We start from the raw sequence: 16,678 nt of genomic DNA on the forward strand, positions 1-16,678 counted from the left end.
TGCCGTTTTTACGGCTACCCAGATAAATCCCATAAAGAGTGTATTTTCTGGTGTCCCGGCCACGGCCGATGGTGTTATGAGTGTAGACAAAATGCCCACTGCCCAGTGCCCATTCCTACACACAAGAACAGCCCGTCACACAGGGCTCGCGCACATAAAATCGAACCAGTTCGATTGCGCATTAAACGTAGCAGATGTGTCCACTGCCCAGTGCCCACAATCACTACGTCCTGCATGTCTCGAGGTTTCTGTAAAAACGAAACCAACGTGCATTCGCTCTGCTCAGGCGGACAATGCTCTCGGTGTGGTAAATGTGCCCGCTATCCCGCGCCCACATCCACACACAGACATGACAAGTCCTACGGGACTCGCCCAGCCCTCCCCCTCTCGGTTAACCACCGCAGAGGAGCCGAGCGCGGGCAATCTGCCCGCTGTTATCAGCGCGCCCTCTGCCTCGAATGTCATAAGCGCGACGCTTGTGTTACAGCACACCGAAGCCCCTCTGTCGCTGAGCGACCAGAGCGCGCTTCGCATTCAACCCCTAGCCATTCATGCAGATGCATGGGCGAGGCTACCTGGGATTTCGAAGTGGGTGCTAGACATTATAAAAAGAGGCTATTCGCTACAATTTCGCCGGCGCCCTCGTCGCTATGCAACGCGCGTCGAGACCATGGTAAAAACAGAAGTAGCACACCTACTTCGAGCCGAAATTTTGAAACTATTGAGCAAAGGGGCCATAGAGCCGTTATCTCTAGCTCAGAGCGAAGGAGGGCTATACAGCAGATACTTCCTGGTACCGAAAAAAGACGGGGGTCTCAGACCCATACTAGATCTAAGGCAACTGAACAGAGTGCTTGCAAAGCGACAGTTCAGAATGCTCACGACCAGAAAAATCCTCGCGCAGATTCGCCGAGGAGATTGGTTTGTGTCAATAGATCTGAAAGACGCGTATTTTCAAATACAGATAGCGTCACGTCACAGGCGATATTTGATATTCGCCCTCGAGGGCCAGGCATATCAGTACACAGTCCTACCGTTCGGCTTGTCCCTAGCACCCCGTACATTTACGATGTGCATGGACGCAGCGCTCGCACCCCTCAGGCTACAGGGCATGCGAGTATTGAACTACTTGGACGATTGGCTGATTCTAGCTCAATCTCACTCGATGCTCATAGAGCACAGGACCATTTTACTCGATCACCTCGAGAATCTGGGTCTCAGAGTCAATTGGGCGAAGAGTTCTCTGTCCCCCAGACAGATAATATCTTTTCTGGGCACAGAACTGAACTCGCTGTCTATGATAGCGCGACTGTCACCACAGCGCGTGCTAGACATTCAGCGCGCAGCAAGCTCAAACGACTGGTACCAATCAGGTGTAAGCCTGGGGACTTCCTCGAGTGTGAAGGTGGTGTCTACGGACGCATCCACCTCGGGATGGGGAGCGCTGCTCGAGGGCAGACCGTTCTTCGGCCAATGGTCAGAACGGGAGAAGCTTCTGCACATAAACTGCCTCGAAATGCTGGCAGTAGACAACGTGCTGACGCGTTTTTGTCCCCAAATACGAGGACACCACGTCCTGGTCCGTTCGGACAACATGTCAGTGGTGTCCTACATAAATCGCCAGGGCGGCCTCAGGTCCCGAAACCTGCACAGGCTGACAGAACGCCTCCTGGTGTGGGCTCAGCGCAACCTGCTCTCGCTGAGAGCAGTGCATGTGCCAGGGCTCCTAAACGTAGGACCGGACAGACTGTCCAGGAACAATGTTCCGACAGGCGAGTGGTCTCTACACCCACAGACAGTCCAGCTGCTGTGGAAGAAATTCGGCAGAGCGGAAGTAGACCTGTTCGCGTCTCAAGAAAACGCTCACTGTCTGGAATTTTTCTCCAAGAGCAGGGACGCGCTGGCTCATGTATGGCCCCGCCGCCCGCTCTATGCCTTTCCTCCCGTCTCTCTCCTGCCTCAGGTGATAGAGCGGATCAGGGAAGAAGGATGCTCAGTGCTACTCGTAGCGCCGTTCTGGAAAAACCAACCCTGGTTCCCAGTTCTGATGCAGCTAGCGAGCACTGCCCCATGGCCAGTGCCAGTGAGGAGGGACCTCCTCTCTCAGGCCAAGGGCTCGATTTGGCATCCGCGCCCAGAGCTGTGGTCCCTTCATGTTTGGGCCATCAACGGGTACCCGCTGACCTCCCAAGCGGAGTGTTAAACACGATCACGCAGGCCAGAGCTCCGTCTACGCGACGTCTCTATTCCTCGAAATGGTCAGTGTTCTCTAGCTGGTGCACAGCTCGTGGCGTGTCGCCCCCAGACTGTGGGGTGACGGAGGTTCTCTCCTTCCTACAAGAGCTGTTGGACAAGGGCAGGTCCCCTTCCACGCTCAAAGTTTATGTGGCGGCCATAGCAGCGTTCTCAAGAACAACGCTTGGTCAGTCAATAGGAAGGAACGATTTAGTCATCCGCTTCCTTAGAGGAGCTAAGGGACTGAATCCTCCCAGACCTCCCTCAGTCCCTGTATGGGACCTTTTTGTGGTACTGGAGGCCATGAAAGGTGACCCATTCGAGCCTTTACAGACGATTGATCTTAAACACCTGTCTTTCAATACAGTGTTTCTTCTGGCTCTCGCTTCGGTGAAGCGCATAGGGGACTTACACGCGCTCTCAGTCAGCGCGACGTGCATGGAGTTTGGGCCTAATGACTCAAGAGTTATACTCAAACCTAAGCACGGTTATGTTCCAAAATCCCTCAACACACCGTTTAGGGCGCAGGTCATTTCCCTGTCAGCCCTACCGGTCTCTGACGAGGAAGGAGACGCAAGCTTCCTTTGTCCAGTCAGGGCATTAAGAGCTTATGTGTCTCGCTCATCTGTCTTCAGACAGACGGAGCAGCTCTTCGTTTCGTTCAGCGGACGTTCCAAGGGACTAGCCGCGTCGAAACAGAGCCTATCCAGATGGATAGTTGACGCCATGCGCTGGCGTACACTTCCAAGGGTATGCAGTGCCCGTTGGGTGTCAGAGCGCACTCCACGAGAAGCATGGCTTCGTCGTGGGCCTGGTCAAGTGGGATTGCCTTGCAAGATATATGTATGGCGGCAGGCTGGGCCTCCCCGTCTACATTTATAAGGTTTTATAACCTAGAGGTTCCCGCCGTACAGGCCAGGCTGTTGTCGGTATAAATATACCAGTACTGTCTGTTCTGATGCTATCGGTTCAGAATACTGTCTGCTGAGCACTGCTCGATGAGCACTGCCCGCTAATCGACCGCAAAATGCTTATGGGCAAATAAATAAGACCCACAATTTCCCATCAGCTCAGGCCGTACTCCGCCCTGTCTGTATGATGTAATTTGCGTCTAAGGGACGCTGCTATATGTGGAAGAGCGCGGCTCCGCCCCTCCCTCTTCCCGGACTCCCTGTGAGTTCCCCTGGTGATTATGCACTATATGAACCCCGGGCTTTCGCCCTCGGGTCTTTGGTGTCAGATCCCAGCACGCACGACGTTTTACATTGGGTCCCCTAGCGTAAGATACTTACGCAGTACGAGAGACCTCTCGTAAGAGAACGTACTCGGTTACTAACGTAACCTCGGTTCTCTCTAGAAGAGGGAACGAGTACTGCATATCTTGCCGTTCATGCACACGCTCTGGTTAGCTTCGGCGATGAAAAACCAGATATCAGCTGCCTGCGAGCTGTATTTATAGGCCTAAGCCACGCCCGTTTCGGCGGGACGTGACGCAGTGGGTGCGAAGCACCCTCATTGGGTCTGACGTCACGCTAGGCCTCGCTCGATAGGCTGCTGCAGTTGCCGCAGAACAGCCAATAGGCACACAAGCCTATTACGCGTTTTACAATAATACAAAATTAAGGATAATTTTTTGGCTTCAATATCTCGCGGAAAAGGGATTTTCCCCTAGCGTAAGATACTTACGCAGTACTCGTTCCCTCTTCTAGAGAGAACCGAGGTTACGTTTTCTAAAGTACTCCTGAGCACACGTGGCAGTATTTAACAGAGTAGCATTATGGTTTCTCATGCAATGCCGTCTGAGGGCTCAAAGGTCACGCACATTAAACGGAGGTCTCTTGCCTTGCCCTACACAGACTGAGATTTCTCTGGATTCCCTGAAAAAAGTTCCTGGGACAAATTGTTCCAGGTAATTTCAGTGGAATCTTTTCACTTTTTTTTTTTTTTTTGCCTCTGTCCCAACTTTTTTGTTGTGTGTTGCAGCCATCAATATCACAATGTGTTTATATTTACAAAATACAATTATGTTGTTCAGTGAAAATATTGGAAAACGTTCTGAGAACAGGGAACGAGACACTGTGTCAAAGCGCTAGGCGAACGCCTCAGCATGACTGATGACTGAAAACACTGTACAAACACGACAATCGTATTGGCCGGCGTCAGCCATGACGTCATGCTCTAGCGCGACAAGGAAGTATAAAAGGACGCCTAGAGAACATGTCATCCAATCTTCGTCTGAAGGGACTGTACAAGCAGACCGGAGGCATGGCGACGAGACGCAGTGTCTCGTTCCCTGTTCTCAGGGAACATAGGTTACAGTCGTAACCTGAGACGTTCCCTTTCGAAAGGGAACTTGCACTGCGTCAAAACGCTAGGGGAACGAGATACCCACGCTGCCATGCTGAGGGGATGCTTTATTATGGCTGTACAAGCACAAACACATTAACTCAAAGTTAAAGCCCCTTACTGCTTAAACGTCAGGCTAACAGTAGCATTCCTCCCTACGGCCACTGCCTGAGCACCAGCTCAAAGGTATGGATACCACAACCCGATTTTAGAGTCCCTATAGCAATCTCACCACACCGTAAGGGAAACCAATCCTATCCAGGAGGGGAACAGCCGTTAACCAGAATATAAATACATATATAATTTATTTATACAGTCTTGTAATCTACACGCTGCCTCTGCAAACGCGAGATTCGAGCCGTTACAATATATTTGGCTTTCATCCCTCGAGAAGAAAGTCAACAGTATTGATTCACAGATCGTGTGTGTCCCTTTAATTGCAGACCCATAACCTACGTGCTGCCTCGGCGAACGCGAGATTCGAGTCGTTCACAATATACTTGGCTTTCATCTCTCTCGAAAAAAGTCAACGGGCGTGAGGCTGAAACACCCGAAAACGCACGTTTTTTTGTGGGGTTTTTTTGTGCGTCGGGATATTTCTCAATGAACACAGCCAGCACCCACATAATCTTTATTGCAGAGTATACCCGTAATCTATGCGCTGCCTCGGCAAACGCGAGATCCGAGTCACTATAGATTCTGTATTGCAATGCAGACCTTTAATCTACGCTGCCTCAGCAACGGGAGATCCTAGTCACAGAATCTTTATTGCAGAGTGGGCTCGTAATCTACGCGCTGCCTCGGCAAACGGTAGTGAGTGTCACCAGGTGTGAGAAACCTCTCACACGGGTCGGCACACTTCCCTTGTTGCCATAGTTTCGTTTTACTCACAGTGTCAGTAAACCAGTCCCTGAAGACGAAAAAGAGGATGACATGTTCTCTAGGCGTCCTTTTATACTTCCTGTTCGCGCTAGAGCATGACGTCATGGCTGACGCCGGCTAATACGATTGTCGTGTTCGTACAGTGTTTTCAGTCATCAGTCACGCTGAGGCGTTCCCCTAGCGCTTTGACGCAGTGCGAGTTCCCTTTCGAAAGACACCTTTTCTTTGTACTTTTGTCAGTAAACAAAAAAGGTTCAAGAGAATGAACAAATCCCAGATTACGAATGTTATTGCATTTTACAAAATGTTCAAATTTTTCCGGAAGTGGGGTTGTAAATGTTAAGCAAGCAAGCCCATTGGCTGCAGATGCAATTAGCGTGTGCCGTGTAGTGATGTGATTGCTAGCAGATTGCATTAAGGTATTAGATATTTCAAGGCACAGTATCTCTGTTTTGTTATGTTGAATGGCAGCTTTGTATTTTGTACACAGCTTCTGTTGGTAGGAGTCGAGTCAAAGTTACAAAAAGTGATGAACTGAAGTGTGTATGAATAATTTGTTTTACTGCATTAATCGGTACTGCAGCCTGTTTGTTAATATTCTATCATACCTTGAACCACGGATGAAAAAGACATTCTGTGGCATCAGGTCTCCTAAAGTACAAATGGTTGAACATTACATTAAAGAGAGCATAACTTCATGACAATTACAACCGTCAGACATATTTTACCAACAATTGTGGTGCAATAAACACTTACAGTTTGTTTGGTACAAGGAGCTTTATGATGAACCCTTTTGCTTCTCTGTAAAGGTCTTTGAACATGCTTTCCTCAAATGCAACATTATAATTCCTGATGTTCAGCAGAGTGTCACGGTCATTTTCCCCAGCAAATGGGGAAACTCCTGTTAGGCTGTGAATTATGTGAAAGATAAAGACATGTTACACATGTTGAATGCAAAATTCTGTCAGTGGAGAGTTCAAAGTCAAGTCAATTCAAGTAACATTTATTTAAATAGTGCTTTTTACAATACAGATTGTTTCAAAAGCAGCTTTATAGAAATAAAAGGAAAATAATGCAACAAAGTTTGTTTCCAGAAGAAAATAGCGTCACAGTCCAGCTTAAGTTAGTTCTGTGATGTTTCATTTTTGTTGTAAAAAAGTTATTAATTTAGTTCATTTATATACTGTATATACTGTAGCCGCTCTGGAGAAAACCGTGATGTCATCGTCAAATAGGCTATACATACCATAAATAAGTAATGACACCCACTGGCCTATGGAGAGAAAGGTTGTTTTAGAAAATATAGAGAATGAAAGTTTAACCAACTGTCAAAGAGTTAGGTGATTTGATGGTCTTTTACCAAATGTCTGTAGATTTAGAGATGGGGGATTGGTTTACAATCTCAGGAGCAATAAATTCTGGTGTGCCATATTTGCAGTACATTTCTTCATTTGGTTTGACTCTCAGAGCATTGCCAAAATCACAAATACGAATGTGATCACTTTTCTGGTCTGCCATGAGAATGTTTTCAGGCTGAAATACACACATACTGTATAATTACTGTTCTCTGAAAAGTCAAAACAGTAATTTAAAATTATTAGTAAAGCGTTTAGTAAATTATACAGTTTTATCTGATGACCTTTATATCGAGATGAATTATGTCATTATGGTGAAGATAGGCGATACCCTCAAGTAGCTGTCGTATGATAGACTGAACCTGCACATAGAACACAAACATTAATTCTATGGAATATATTAATCTGTAAGTAATTTACTTACATTGTTTTAGCATCAATCAGCAGCAACTCATTTTAACTGAATACACACTTCAAACACCAACCTCAGATTCTAAGATGGTAGTTCTTTTTGTTATTCTTTCCAGAAGCTCTTCGTGGCACCTTTATAATCATTTAAGGATAATGATGCAAGCAAACAGCTTCTTATTAAAAAAGGATCATTAATCAGAGGGAAAGGATACAGTTCAGTAATAATGACCACTACATGCCTCTTTTCAAAAGCATCGTGGAAGTGGATGATCTTCTCATGGTCTAACTCTGACAGGAGGGTCATCTCTCTCAGGGAACAAGTCTTTCTCTTTGCCCGCACTGAAATGAATTTTGCTGCAAATGATTGGCCCTTTTTTTGTGTCACTCGCTTGACATATGAAAAAGCCCCTCTGTGAACACATGAAGACATTACAGACCTGTCAGATCCAAATATACACAGTGTTCGGTTTCACTTTATTTCAAGGTGATGTAGTTACATTGTACTTAAATAAGTAGGCTACTAAGTAGATTAATTAACTACATGTACTTACTATAGAGTTATGGTTAAGGTTTGGTTTAGGGTTAGTAACTTGTAATTATGCATACTTTAATGTTATTACTATAGTAAGTACATGTAGTAATGTGTAACTTCATCACCTTAAAGGGCAAGTTCGGTATTTTACACTTAAAGCCCTGTTTTCAGATCGTTTCTGATGAAATAGAACGGTTAAGATTGAAATTTGGACACATGCTGCTGGCCCGAGAATTTTCGGTTTCTGTGGTAGGTTCTGTGGTTTCTTTGTAAACGAAAGTTTAATGCGTTTTAGGAAGGATTGTTCCAGTGCACCTAGCGTGTTAGAATTGGGTGATAGAATTGACGTCATTACGTGAGGACGTAAAAGAACTGGTGAGCCGTTTTTTTTACAGATTCATTGAAACGAACTGTCCGAAAGAACCGGTTCACGGAAAAGAACCGGACTTCCCATCACTACTAATAATAGCAGTGTCCTTCTTGTATGGTATCTGACCTGCCAATCTCTTTGTGTATGTCATAGTAATCAGTCAGCCTACGCATCCTCCGAAGAATTGTGCCTTCATCTTCCATTTGCTCTTCTTCTTCCTCCTCCACATTTTTGGCTGTGAATAAATATATATATAAACCTTGAGTTATTCACTAGAACTGCTTTTGGCGAGGCTAGCCATATTCAAACTAATTTGTATAACTTACCAGTATGGACAGTAAGCTCAGCCTTACAGGACACTGACCCAGCCATGTTCTTAGCAGTGCAAGTGTAAACCCCCACATCCTCAGGCTGAGCATTGAGAACAACAAGCGAGCACTCTCTGTCATCATACACAAAGGTAAAACGACTGCTTTCTACAAGAAGAATACTATCCTGAAAGTCAAACAGAACAAATCATCAAGGACAGCAAAAAAAAAATAAAAAAATTATAATATATATATATATAATAATATATATAAATATATCCAGTGAATTTCAATTATAGACATTCACATTCTCACGACTATAGAAATCAACATGTTCAAGAGTGTAAACGTACCTTGAACCAGAGGATGTCAGGGTCAGGTTTTCCATCTACAACAACAGCTAAACGAGATGTTTCCCCCACACAGACATCCAAGTCCTCCATGATGATCTCAAATGTAGGGGGCACTGGACACCAAATAAACAATTTAAAAACAACTTAAAAACTCAATACCTGAAGCAGGATCAATGCAGACAATCAATACTCAAGTACGAAGAAATTAAAGGATTAATTCGCCCCCAGAAAATAATGTGTGATGCTTGTATGATGATGTCATGAGAGTTTTGATGTTATTGACATGTTGTCATACTGGATTATACAAACAGTTTATTATATAACTTTTACCCTTTATGTCCCATGACTTATGAAGTTTGATTTTATTGGATCATACACAAGTTAAGCAATGTTTTGATTATTTCTCATCATGAAAAGTGATTCTCCCTGCTGAAAAATCCAGCATTGCTGGTCGCCATCATAAGGTATGAGATACAATAGTCCCCAGCATGGGAATTGGGAGTGTTGGTGGACCAGCTACACCAGCTCAGTTTTGCTTGAGAACAGCATGACTATTCTGGTTCACAAAATAGACCAGCACTATACCAGCCTGGACCATCATGAAATGCATGCTCTTTTCAGAAGAATTATCACCTACACACAAGAGATTGTATGCTACCTTGTACTGAAAAAAAAAAAAAAAAAAAAAAAAAAAAAATCTTTAAAGATTATTTAAATATCTTATTTTGAAGAAAAGAAAAGAAAAGCTTACAAGACAGTTGCATAAACACAGGCACTATGTTAAGACTGTGTCTTAAGAACTAGTCTGACTAACTTGCAGTTTTAACCAAGGGCTGTCATGCTTCCTGTCTTGTGTTCCCCCTTATCTTGTGAGGACTTATTTCCTGTTCTGTGCCATGTTTTGTAGTCCTTTGTAGTTTTCTAGTTTATTAGTCTTCCCAGGTGTTTCTAATTAGCCACACCCCCTTGTTATCTTGTTTAGCTTGTTGGTCCCTGTGTATATAGCCCTTGTGTTTCACTTGTTACTTTGTCAGTTGTTGTATGTGTAATGGTTGTATCTCTCTGTGATTCCCAAGGTTTTGTTCTTTGAGTTCTGTGTTCTCTGTTTTGTGTTACTTCATTAAATCACCCTGCGTTTAGATCCTCGTCTTCGTCTGTCTTCCTCAGCAACATTACAAGGGGCAATCACCCTTTTTCAATTCAAATTAGACCAATCTACCTTTTTATTTAACTTGCTTTAAATTTTGGACCAAATTTAGATTGAACGCGATGGAACGTTTTTACAACAAATGCTTAATAATCACACATCATACAAAGATGTCTGTTAGAGTGCATAATCTGAAAAGCATTGCATTCTAATGATTGTATAGAAGTGTGTCCAACTGCATCCTGCAGTACCCACAAACCACCCCTACTACAGGTTACGCTCTACAATGAAACAGCCAATTAGGCGATGTAATCAGAGCCCCTTCCTCTGGAATCATTGGGTGCTTCTCAATTCTTATTTGTGCATCGTTTCCTTCATCGCTTCTCAGCTCAACCCCCTGTAGGATGCGAGGGAAGGCTGCAAGGAAAGAAAAGGAGGACGGAGTAATTGAAGGAAAGCTTATTTATACATTGGAATACTTGATCAATCACGCGTCACTTCACAGAATCATCAGCAGCGCTCAAAGGATCTGCCCTTATGTTGAAGTTTGGTTATTTAAGAAATTCAAAATAAATAATAATAAAGCAAGACAACCTGTTGAAATAGGCTATGTGAGATGTGTGGTTTATATAAACTGCTAAGGTAAAGTATGAATTAAATTATTGTGACCGATGTGAAGTGGGAGGACAATGTATCCGTGCGTCATGTTTAGTCGATACAACTCTCCCGCAAAATACACCTGTGCATCCTCGCTCATACTGTAGCTCCTCTTGAAGACTCCTCACTCCTCGTTCCTCGCCTCCTCGCGGAGCAATTAGAGAATTGAGATGTCGTTCAAGATGGCTGAGCTCGATCGGTTTCCGGGTCATAGGATGGAGGATGGAGGGAGTGAGGAAACGAGGAGGGATATTGAGAAGCACCCATTGATGTCATCTGTAGTACTGCTCTTCTTCTACTTCACTCTCCTTGCTTTTTAAGCTTCACTATTACCACCTTGTGATAAGGCATACAGATCATATTACATAGATCACCAGATAAGTCCTCCTGTTTGCTTTTTCTCAGTACTTAAAGTATATTAATTATGAAACTCTACAGTAGATTTTAATTTTATTAGAGTAAAATTTGGGGATGGGGGTAGGTTTTAGCTAAAAACCTTATGGTTTTTATGGTTTTACCTATTACCATAGGTCTATTTGATTGTACAATTGATTTGATATTTATAGCTGTTATTTCATACTTCATAAGATTCGAAAGCACTATAAGTTAGCCTTACAAACATTTCATACATAAAACATACGATAAATGTACTTGAAAAGATTGTTTCAGTCAATGACTTCCCTAACCAACAATAAGTATACTTTTAGTTAATTTTATTAAGTATGAACTCAAGTAAAGTTCAAGTATATTTTTTCAGTATACTTTATGTAGTAAGTATACTAATATCAATTAAGTAGTAGTACTACTTGGGACTAAATTGGCCCACTTTTTAGAGTATAAAAGTATTAATTTAAATATACTTTAAGTGTAACAGTAGTAAACTTTGAGTAAACAACTAGTTTACAACTACGTTTTTCGTATGTACCACAACTATACTACAAGTGAATGTGTAGGGGTAGTGCTTGGTAGTAACTGATTACACCTGGATTACATAATCAGATTATAAAAAATAAGTAATTAGATTATATTACATTTTAAAATACTTGTAATCAAACAAACAGTTACCTTTCTATTGATTACATAATCACGTTATTCTCACAATAGCCGGAAATTATTCATTAATTATTCATGGTACAAGATTATCCTATTCAAATCAATGTGATAAATGAGATATGTCAAAAATGATCTAAAAAGTTATTAAAAAGTATTTCAGAATACATTACCTAAAATTAGTAATCTAGATTACATTACTTACTACAATCATTGTCATGTAATTTGGAATCAGTAACTGTTTACAATTTGTAAGTAATCTACCCAGAACTGGTTGCTATATACTGTGTAAATGACTTCCTACATATATGTGGGTCACTTTTAAAAAATGTCACGCAACACAGCGTTGCAGCAGAGGGAAGAGCAACTTCTCCTCATGGCGTGGAGATTTTAATTTTGCTTAGTACCCCCTTGACAGGCTGTTTTGTGTTTTTATTTCTGAGTGAGATGCGTTTATAATAATAATAATAAATTGTATTTATAATGCACTTTTCATTTGCGAACAAATCCCAAAGTGCTACATATTTCAGAAAAAAATAAAAATAGAAAAGACAAGAATAGAAAAAACATTAAATATAAAAACAGTTCAGTTTCACATTAATTGTAGCTAATTTTAAATAAAAAGGTTTTTAAGTCTTTTTTAAAATGATCAACTGGCTGTGGAACCCTCAGGTGGTCTGGCAATGAGTTCCACAGTCGCGGGGCAACAGAGGAGAAGGCACGATCTCCCATGGTCCGGAGCTTGGTTCTCGGAGGACGGAGACGATTGCCATTTTGTGAGCGGAGGTTTCTGGTTGATGCTTGCTTGGTGAGAAGTTCCTTGAGGTAAGGGGGAGCATTTCCATGAATGCATTGGTGGGTGAGGAGAGTGATTTTGTATTGGATCCTGGCGGAAATGGGGAGCCAGTGAAGTGCTTGAAGAATGGGGGTTATGTGTTCATATTTACGCACTCTCATTAGGATCCTAGCAGCACTGTTCTGTATGTGTTGGAGTTTCTGCAGACTCTTGCTAGAGATCCCATACAGAAGTGCGTTACAATAGTCCAGCCTGGAGGAGACAAAGGCATGGACAAGTTTAGTGGCGTCAGAAAGAGTGAGTGTGGGACGAAGTTTGGCAATATTCCTAAGATGGAAAAAGGATGATTTGCACAGAAGTTTGATATGGTTGTCAAATGTGAGGTGAGAATCAAATTTTACACCGAGGTTGGTTACTGTAGATGAGAGAGGGATGTCTTTTCCAGAAAAAGTGATAGAGGTTATCAGGGACGACTGAACCTGCTGAGGAGTGCCGACAAGAATTGCCTCAGTTTTGGAATAATTTAACTGTAGGAAGTTCTGACTCATCCAGGCCTTTACCTCCTCCAAGCAGGAAGTCAGTAGAAGTGGTGTTGAAGAAGATGAAGGCAGAGCAGCCGGGGGGTGCGGGGTTTGGTTTATTTTGAGATAGAGTTGTGTATCGTCAGCGTAGCAATGGAAGGAGATACCATGCTGGCTGATGATGCGGCCAAGAGGGAGCATGTAAAGAATAAAGAGAGTTGGACCAAGTACCGACCCTTGAGGAACACCACATGTGACAGCATGTGGGTGAGATTTAGCTCCACCCAAACTGACGTACTCGGTCCTTCCAGAAAGGTATGATATGAACCAGTCCAAGGCAGAATTAGATAGTCCTATATCACTGTGGAGGCGGTCGAGAAGGATGTTGTGGTCGACAGTGTCAAACGCTGCTGTGAGGTCAAGGAGGATAAGAATTGAGGGGGAGCCAGCATCGGCTGCCATCAGAAGGTCATTCGTAACTCTGACCAGAGCTGTTTCTGTACTGTGGACGGGCCGGAAACCTGACTGAAACTTATCGTACATGTTATGGCGTTGAAGATGGTCCTGGAGCTGAGCAGCAACTGCTTTTTCCAATACTTTGGAAAGAAATGGAAGTTTGGATATGGGCCTGAAGTTGGCAAGATTTTCCGGGTCCAAACTGGGTTTTTTAAGAAGTGGTGTGATAGCCGCAATTTTGAGGGGGGAAGGAACATGGCCAGACTGGAGCGAGTGATTAATTGTTTTTGTGATGAGGGGACTTATGGCAGAAAGATTCGATTTTATCAGGATAGTGGGAAAGGGGTCCAGGGCACAGGAAGATGATTTCATTTTTTTAATGATTCCCTCAATTTCAAGTTGTGAAACTTCAGAGAAGCAATGAAGAGAGTGGCAGAAACCTGGCTGTGAACTGACAGAAAGGGCAGGTAGTGCAGAGGAACCAAGGAGATGCGATCGGATGGAGTCAATTTTTGTTCTAAAGAAAGTGATGAAGTTATTGCAGCGTTCCTCTGTGTTTTCTGTGAGAGTTTTAGTCTGTGGTTTAAGAAGATAGTTTATTGTAGAGAAAAGCTGCTTAGAGTTTCCAGGATTGTTGTTGATAATGTCCGAAAAGAACTGTGACCGTGCATCTTGAAGTGACTTGGAGTAGGCTTGTTGGTGATCTCTATAGGCTAGTCTATGTACAGTTAGTGCCGATGTTTTGAAACGACGCTCAAGGATACGGCCACGCGCCTTCATTTTCCGCAGCTCCAAGGTGTACCATGGGGCTGAGCGTACAAAGGATACTGTTTTGGTCTTGATGGGGGCATGAAGATCCAGAAGTCTGCAGAGTGAATTATTGTAAAACGTGACTGATTCACTGGCTGATGAAAGATTGGCAGAGGAGAGATGGTGAAGATCCAGGGTCAAAGTGTCTGGGTCAACCTTCTTAATGTTACGAAAGCAGATTTGACGTTTAGGCTTGGAGTGAGTAGGCAAAAATGGCAGTTCCACCGAAATTAACTTATGGTCAGATAAGCCAAGATCACGCACTTGCAGGTTATTTATGGAAGCAGAATCAGTGATGACCAGATCAAGAGTATGCCCTCTGGTGTGTGTTGGTACATCGACATGCTGTGTAAGATTCAAGCAGTCTAGTAATTGTAAAAATTCAGCAGCTGAGCGACAAGAGGGGGTGTCAACGTGGATATTCATATCTCCAAGTATTAAAAGGTTTGTAGATGTAGGACCAATTGTTGTGAGTAGATCGTGCATCTCATCAACAAAGGCTGAGTTTGGTTTGGGTGGGCGGTAGATAAGTAATACTGTCATCGGAAAAGGAGGTTTGCATTTGAAAGCTAAGCATTCAAATGAAGAAAACTCAGGTAATGACAAAGTGGACAGTTTGAATTTAGTTTGGTATATTATCACAAGACCACCACCACGTCCAGTGCTGCGAGCTTTCTGCAGGTAGGTGTAAGCAGAGGGACAGGCTTCGTTTATGGCAGAATAAACCTCTGGCTGATGCCAAGTTTCAGTGAGGCACATGAAATCCGTCCGATTTTCCAAGATGTGATCGTGTATAAAGCTTGCTTTTCCTGTCAAGGATTGTGTATTTAACAGTTCTATTTTAGTGTGTGGAGAGTTTGCGATTTTCTGCACGGGCCTGAGCAGGCTGTGATCCGCTCCTGGTTTTCTGACCCACTCAGTATGCCTCGCAGTGTTTCCAAGGACACTAGACCAGGCAGTAACAGCGCTCTGATGACGTAACAGTCGTGCGACGTTGCGCTCAGCTGACCAGATAGATGTAATAGAAGACCTGGTGTAAACAAACTTTCTGCGGGAACCTCTGTGGATGTAACGTGGCCTACGCAGAAGTCCAGACTGTTTGATGGCTGAGATGCATACTGGAGTGGAGTAGTTGTTATATTTCAGCAGTTGCAGATCGGAGTAAATCAACATGATGCCAATCGCGTTGAATATTCGCCTGACGATTTCCGCTTGCCACGAGTTGGCGGCGCAGGGATGGAAACTGGGGAGGTGATCCGAGGCAAAGCAATGCCAATCCTCACCGAAGCAGCTGAAGGACTGTCCGGGACAAAGCCACTAACAGTGAGAGTTAGAAAGCGCCGGGAATTGACCGGGTCGGTGCCTCTTGTTGCGAGGAGACAATTTGATGAAGCCAATGTGAGCAAGGAAAGTAGCAGGTAAGCTACACAGTCATACAAATCCAGTGGTCATACAAATCCTAAAATCTAGGGTTAAAAAATATAATATCTAAAATCAACTAAGATCAGCTAAAATCAAGAGCAGAAAATCAAGAGCAGAAGCGGCGAACAGTCAGCGCCTGCGTCCTCTGCGTCTGACTGTGACTGACGTTTGTTTGTTGCATGGTGTTGTTGGTCGTTTAGCTCTGTTTGTTGATTGATTCAGGTTTTCTTATTTATTTCATGTCCTTTTTTTGTGTTTATGTACTGTGTATTCATAAGTATGAATTTATTTCATCATGTCTTTTATTGTGTATATTCATTGTATGAATTACTTTAGTTATTTATTTGTGTAGTTTCACGGTGCTTCAACGAGTTAAAGTAAAGGCATGCTTAATGGCGCTCATGATGAGCTAATAAAAGAGAATGCACCCGTCAGAAACTCCCTGTCATGTTTTTTGGAAACCAAGGGGCAGCTACATACTGCAAGTATACTTGTAAATTTTTTCAAGTGATATACATACTTAACTATTTATATTGGCCCATTATTTCCACACTTACTACTATGTTCCTATTTAGGTGTTATTTTTTATCCTTGAAATATAATTTCAACTGTACATTAACTCTTTCCCCGTCAGCATTTTTTAAAAGCCATTTTTGATAATTCTCACAATTTTCTTGGCTCCCAGAATTATCTTGTTATAGGGTTCCCTTTTGAGAATGGTCACTTCGTATTGCGTAGCTAATACGCAGTGGGGAAACTCCTTTCCTCGAGAAATATTGTAGCCTATATTTAAAATGCAGTGCAGCTGCACAGCGAGCACAGCAGAGCGTCTCCCATTGGCTGTGCTGCAACAACTCTACACCCCATGGTGAAGTGCCTCTGACGCGCGAACCAATCAGGTGACTGTGCGCCAGAGCATGTCAGAGGCTGCCAGAATGGGCGGGGCTTATGGCTATAAAAAGTCCATATTTCACAATAATATCATATTTTATCTCCTTCAGCGACAGTTCACGTCTCTGTCTCATCT

The 16,678-nt window shown here is 43.3% G+C and overlaps 1 protein-coding gene across 2 annotated transcripts in view; it reads right to left on the bottom strand.

Annotated features, from left to right (window-relative positions):
• Positions 1 to 16,678, bottom strand: part of spega (striated muscle enriched protein kinase a) — a 100,958-nt gene that overhangs the window by 15,970 nt on the left and 68,310 nt on the right. For both annotated transcript variants that reach the window (XM_082136645.1, XM_082136644.1), the window contains exons 16-25: positions 8,793 to 8,905; positions 8,458 to 8,626; positions 8,258 to 8,366; positions 7,442 to 7,639; positions 7,304 to 7,361; positions 7,103 to 7,180; positions 6,824 to 6,996; positions 6,710 to 6,736; positions 6,220 to 6,372; positions 6,072 to 6,114 (exon numbers count right to left, since the gene is read on the bottom strand). In XM_082136645.1, the coding sequence (XP_081992771.1) occupies positions 6,072 to 6,114; positions 6,220 to 6,372; positions 6,710 to 6,736; positions 6,824 to 6,996; positions 7,103 to 7,180; positions 7,304 to 7,361; positions 7,442 to 7,639; positions 8,258 to 8,366; positions 8,458 to 8,626; positions 8,793 to 8,905 (1,121 nt within the window). The remainder of the gene's footprint in view (positions 1 to 6,071; positions 6,115 to 6,219; positions 6,373 to 6,709; positions 6,737 to 6,823; positions 6,997 to 7,102; positions 7,181 to 7,303; positions 7,362 to 7,441; positions 7,640 to 8,257; positions 8,367 to 8,457; positions 8,627 to 8,792; positions 8,906 to 16,678) is intronic.

Source organism: Leuciscus leuciscus, assembly GCF_965113295.1.
Source record: "Leuciscus leuciscus genome assembly, chromosome: 14".
Classification (NCBI taxonomy): Eukaryota; Metazoa; Chordata; class Actinopteri; order Cypriniformes; family Leuciscidae; genus Leuciscus; species Leuciscus leuciscus.